This window comes from Malaclemys terrapin, chromosome 7, assembly GCF_027887155.1.
Source record: "Malaclemys terrapin pileata isolate rMalTer1 chromosome 7, rMalTer1.hap1, whole genome shotgun sequence".
Classification (NCBI taxonomy): Eukaryota; Metazoa; Chordata; order Testudines; family Emydidae; genus Malaclemys; species Malaclemys terrapin.
In genome coordinates this window covers 9,349,324-9,355,323 of record NC_071511.1, presented here as the reverse complement: position 1 = coordinate 9,355,323, position 6,000 = coordinate 9,349,324, and the positions used below count along the sequence as shown (strand labels likewise).

Genomic DNA, 6,000 nt, shown 5'->3' with positions numbered 1-6,000 from the left:
ATATTAGGAAACACTATTTCACTAGGAGGGTGATGAAGAACTGGAATGGGTTACCTAGGGAGGTGGTGGAATCTCCATCCTTAGAGGTTTTTAAGGCCCAGCTTGACTAAGTCCTGGCTGGGATGATTTAGTTGGGGCTGGTCCTGGCTTGAGCAGGGGATTGGACTAGATGACCTCCTGAGGTCTCTTCCAGCCCTAATCTTCTATGATTCTAAATGCCCTACCTCTCTCCTCCTTGCCCTTCCCCACACATTCAAAAGGAGAACATGGAGGATAATAGACTGGAGGGAGACAGGGTCTGGATCCAAATAGCTGAAGCTCATTAATTAAGGGAGAGTTTGGATTTTGAAAAATGCAGCCTCTCATTTTGGTTGTCTGGGTTTTTGTTTTGTTTTTAAAGTGAACGTGTAGCTTGTGAAAATTCCCTGAGTATCCATCTTGCTCTGAAACCTCCTCTCCCCAGAACAGATAAAGCCAAGGCAGCTGAAATTCAAGCTTCCCATAATAATCTACCAACGTGCTTCCATGTTAACCTGGAGTGACCATCTCTAGACATGAAAGGTTAGTTCAGCTTCACGGCTTACTCAGTCCTTGGTCTGTCTGCTGAGACTGAAAGCAAGGAGCTCAATTACAGCACCAGTGGTGACTGTGATTTGTGCTTCAGATTAGCTGACGTTTGCTATTTTACCCTTTAAGTAGAAGCTGCAACAAACTGTTCACCAGAGGCCCAAGCCATGATATACAAGCCCCTCTAGGATTATTTGGAATCGCTCCTGATGAGTTCACCAATGTGTGCACCTTGGGATGAAAAGCCAGCCAGCGAGCTGTGAGAATCGCATGAAGCCCTCCAGAAAGTGACACAGAATGAGGCAAGTGTGGGAGCTAATAGAAAGACAAGAGTTTGTGACCTCAGAAAAATAATAAAATGTTTAAGACCTTGATTTGCTTGATAATTTCTCCCATAATTAAGCTTTCCAGAAGCTTATGAGTTTGCCGAGCATTGTCAATAAATTAGATCCTGCACACGAGGCAAGTTTTCCAAGCCAACAAGCTCTAGACTTAACAACACTACCCTCCGGAAAAATGAATCTACACGAAACATGAAATATTTATTAAGTATCAATGGTCTTATAGAAACCTTAATGAAGACAGGTATCTTCTTACAATTTATCCAGTATGACGACAGTACGTTAGCGAAATGCATAGCTAACAGCATGATGGTGAATGTCAAGTCTGAAACAATTATAGCAATTCACCACAATAACGGGTAACCAGCGTGTGGACGTGTAGTACTAATAAAAGTAATGACATCCATCCGCAATTATTTATGTTACAGTAACATATGGCTGCCAAATGGAAAACAAATGACAAGGATTTGCAAGTGAATTCTTGCAAATAAATTTTCTTTAATCACACAAGCTAGGCTTATAAGTCCTCAAATGGGAGACAATATAAATACAGAGTACTGTCATTATTATTGTGCCATACTTTACTGTTTCTAAACAATGAGCCCTATTCTATTGCCCATACAGGTTTTTCCACTGATGTAACTGCATTAATCATTGGAATTATTACTGAGTCACGTCAGAGAACTAGCAGTTCTTAGGAATTTTACAGAAACAAAAAAAAGTTTAAGTAAAATTTTGGCTCACCTTTGCCTGCCAAAGGGAAAAAAAGCCCAATAGTGCATATGCTTAACTTAAGCATATGAATGGTCCCCTTCACTTCAATGGACTTTGAATCACAGCCATTATATTTGCTAAACATAATTCTCTGTTAAATGTATACTTTTCTGGCAGAGAAGTGTATGTGTGTGTGAGAGAATGTGTGTGTGTATATAAAAATACTATGAAAAATACACCAGTAAATATAAAATGGCAACACTCAGGATCAAATGCAATCAATTTATTTTGTGAGGTCACATTTAACATGGGGGGTGGGTAAATAAATCGCAGATGTCACTGATACAACATAAATAAAAAACACCCAAAGAAAAGCATGCAGCACAGACCAACTAATAATGTTTGCTTTAAAAAAAAATGTTCCCCTGTTAAACTAAATACCAGCTGAGGCCTTACCTGTAGTAAACTTACATATACTCTTATAAGTACGAACTTCACAGAGATTGAATGCAGTAGACAGGTCTTCAAACAACATTTTAAACAAGGAAGCAATAATTTTGTTCTAGGTGATTATTTATACTGTAAGGGCCAAAATCAGCATTGTTTTCGGAAGTGTTTTATGCACAAACTTTTGAAAAGATACATTTTTATTTTATTTTAATTTTATTTTATTTACATGTAAGGAACCCAATTTTGTGATGAACTCAGAATTCTCTGGGCACATCTGGGAGCATCTTCGCTTGTAGACTATGATGAGAATCAGGATTCTTTCCTGTCTACTTCCCACTCTTGTGCTCATGCATTAGAAGTGCTACAAAGAAGAAAGATGCTCAGTTGTTTTCTACCACAAGCTTTGACCACCCTCTATGGCCAAATTGTGGCCTGTCATGTAATCTGAAGCTTCAGATGCCAGGTATACTACAGCCGCCTGCAGGTCTGTCACTTGAGCCAGCTTCCCAGCGGGGATATCGGTTAGCCAGCGCTGTACCAGAGGCTTCAGCTCTTCAGAATGGATGAGCAGCGTGTCTACAATTCCCCTATAAATAACACACACACAGTTACATTTTTCATACGTAGCACTTATAACTATAAAACAAGTCGTGATGGGAATACAAAATGTCACTTAGAAAAGAAAACCATGAAATAATAAAGTAAGCTCCCAACTTTCATAGGTGATGGATCTAGTGGTGCCAGTTGTGCTGCTGCACCCCATAGCTTGAAGTAGTTTCCATTATATACAGGGTTTACAGTTTGGTTCAATACCCCCACTATCCAAATTGTTCCAGCGCCCCAGCCAATGTTCGAGAGCATGTAGCTCTGCTAAGGAGTTACAAACACAAACTTCAATCATGGTTGTCCCTTGCTGTCTGTCACTGTTGATAAATCAACTTAGTGGTTTACTCTTAAAGAGAGGACTCATAATTTGTATCATTGGCTAACATAGGTGCCCCATTATCTTAGGTTACTTCCCATAATACCCAATTTACATTTTCCTATAGAAAACAAACGTGTCATAGAAACAAAATGTGCGCAACCAGTCTGTCTCTGCATTTTGGAAATGTGTTTCATTTACCAATTTCTTTTTCATCAATGCACAGCCTAATGTTACACAACATGTTTGCATACAGTTCAGAAACTGAAAACAGTCCAAGTTTCCATATGCCAAAATACTGAAAACAAAATCCAGCAGCACCTTTCACAGCACTAAATTCACTTTAAGATGAAAAGAGGGCAGGGAAAGGAAAAAAAAATTAAGCAAAATATGCCAAGTATAAACCCCCATTAAATAAATAACACGACCGGTTACAAAACGTGTATTAAGCTGGGATTGTTTCACACTAACGAGCCAACTACAGAATACATTAAAACTCTGCTAAGTTCATTTCCCTCACATGCCCTAAAAATGAGTGGAAACTGTAGACGGCACATTACAGTACTAATATTTGGCTGGCTTTGACGACTTTAACTAGCGCTGATTTGTCATACTCCTCCTTAACAACATATTTGTATTTTGTGAAATGTATAATTTTTTCAGTCCCTGAACAAATATATTTACATAACTGTGTCTAATGAGAAATTACATTTAACTTCTCAGAAATGACAATAACTAAAACCTGAACTGCCAATTCCACTTCATTAGTGTGGTAGAAATGCATTCCAAATGTTAATAAAAATTCCAACATGCTGATAAATTAGCGCTTCTAAGGAGCATGTGACACCTTGGTTAACATATTCAACCTCAATTATATTTCTCTTCAGCACCCTGTTATCTGGAACCTTTGCTGGCAATCAGAGGTGCTGTTTTTCAGCGGCCAATTTTCTAGATAATGTAGCTTATCAACACTGTGGGTAAACTTGCCAATGAAATCAGGCTGCACTGAACCACACACGCTAATTGCATCTCTTTTTTATGCATATTTACAGACTGTCACTTCAAAGAAATCAGTGGCCCATTGAGGCACCCAGTTAGCTGGAAGAATTGCCTCTTGCAAATGAAAATTAGCAAACAAGCTAGTGATAAATATGAAATGAACAAAGTATAAAAATACCGTTTTGTTCTGAAACTTCATCATCATCCCAATTTATACTTCCAAGGAAATAGGTTTGAAAAACACACTGGATTCTGGGTACGTGATTTACCTTTTGTTTTAAATGAAGTCTGAAATCTTTGATTTACCACATTACTAGGTGGAAGTAATTCAGAATACCCTCAAAATTTCCATTTTCAGTCACAGGCCACACTTTAAATACCAGCTTTATTTTTGCTTGTAATTGTCAATGAAAACCATAACTATTCCGAAATGCTGAGCTAGGGCAAATTGATTGAGCTCTCACAAAGTAATAAAACAGAATAAATTCCAGTATAACTTGAAGACAGTCTACTTATTTCTCCTAAGCACAGTCTTCCTCCCACCTGTTTAGCACAGATTTTCTGGAGAGAAAACCAGAGTTTTAATTGCAGAAGTGAAAGCTATGGTCCTAATCCTCCTCTCACTTACACCAGTTTTACACTGGTATATATCCACTGAATTCAATAGAGTTACTCTGAATTTACATCAAGCACTATATCTGCTGGCAACATTTGTAGGATCTGGTTCTAGGTTTCCATGGCTCTATAGAGTTTTGATACCCTAACTAGCAAAAGCTAGCATTTTTAAATGAGGGTTTTGTTTTACTAAGAGGAGGACCCAGATTAACAAAAATAATATATCACTCCAATATAAAGTAAAAATAATACAGCTTAAGAAAAATAATATTATATATAAAATATTATATATATATTCATTCATCAACCAACTTGAAACAGATAACATAGAGACTAAATATAGTCAGAACAAACTATAAATCATTGAACCAGTGCCTTCAGCTGCCCTTCCTTTAATTTTGTTTCAAGAGTAAAAGGTCTGATGAAAAAAAAATATCCCAGGCAATTTTTATAAAGAGAAAAAGATGTAGCACACAACGTAAAGTTGCAAACACACATACTGATGATACTATAAATATTAAGCATGTCATTGATAGTACACATCTTCTGGGAAAGGCTTGGTGCCAAGTTGGGCAATTTAATGTTGTAGAACCCTTTTAGGCAGATTTTAGTTGGCTTCTAACCAGTTCCAGCAAAGACAAGTGCCAATGCATTCATTCCCTACCTCGTCTAGTATGCAGTGCTGAGCCAATCAGTACTTTCTGTTGCATGTCAATGTTTTATCAAACTGCTGGTTCCTTAAGGTTAGACATGAACATCAGTATTCCGTTGCTGATGCATAGGGCAATTTGAGACAGTAAAAAACAAAATACAATTGCCTAAAGCATCTCCACAATGAGAGAGAGAGTGGGAAAAAAATTACTTAACTGGAATTATGTGTGTTCAATCCCCATATGAGGCGGGGCGGGGGGGGGGGGGAAACCTTCCCTCTGAGTGTAACTTGATTTCTTTCAGATGAGTTATTAATTTGAACGAGTTAAGTACACTCCACTTAATCAGAAAATGTTTAATCAGGAGATCCACTTAATTGGGACCTCTCTCGAGGAATTACGGTTAAATCCAAAGATACTTAACAGCAATGACTGCTGCTTAATGGGGATAGTAATGCTGCTTAATTGGGACGCCTTTGGGTGATATCGTGGTGCTTAGCTCTTTCCTGTGCTGCAGTCTCACACTGGTTCGGTGTGTGAACTCCCCTAGCAATGGTTTGCAGACCCTCCATAATTGGGGCACATGCGGAAATTTCGATTTGCTTCACCACCTCCTGTACTCCTTTCAGACCAACTCTAGATACTGAGCATCTTCTAGCTGCCTCTAGTCTAGACAGTAGCTCACCCTCTCTTTCATTGCACATGGTGCCTCCTTCCTACTCCATGCACCTATCCAATAACA

The 6,000-nt window shown here is 38.4% G+C and overlaps 1 protein-coding gene across 1 annotated transcript in view; it reads right to left on the bottom strand.

Moving 5' to 3' along the window:
* Positions 1 to 1,890: 1,890 nt before the first annotated feature.
* Positions 1,891 to 6,000, bottom strand: part of LOC128840929 (D-threitol dehydrogenase-like) — a 34,979-nt gene continuing 30,869 nt past the window's right edge. The window contains exon 8 of the mRNA XM_054035534.1: positions 1,891 to 2,659. Coding sequence (XP_053891509.1) covers positions 2,464 to 2,659 — 196 coding nt within the window. The 3' untranslated portion in view covers positions 1,891 to 2,463. The remainder of the gene's footprint in view (positions 2,660 to 6,000) is intronic.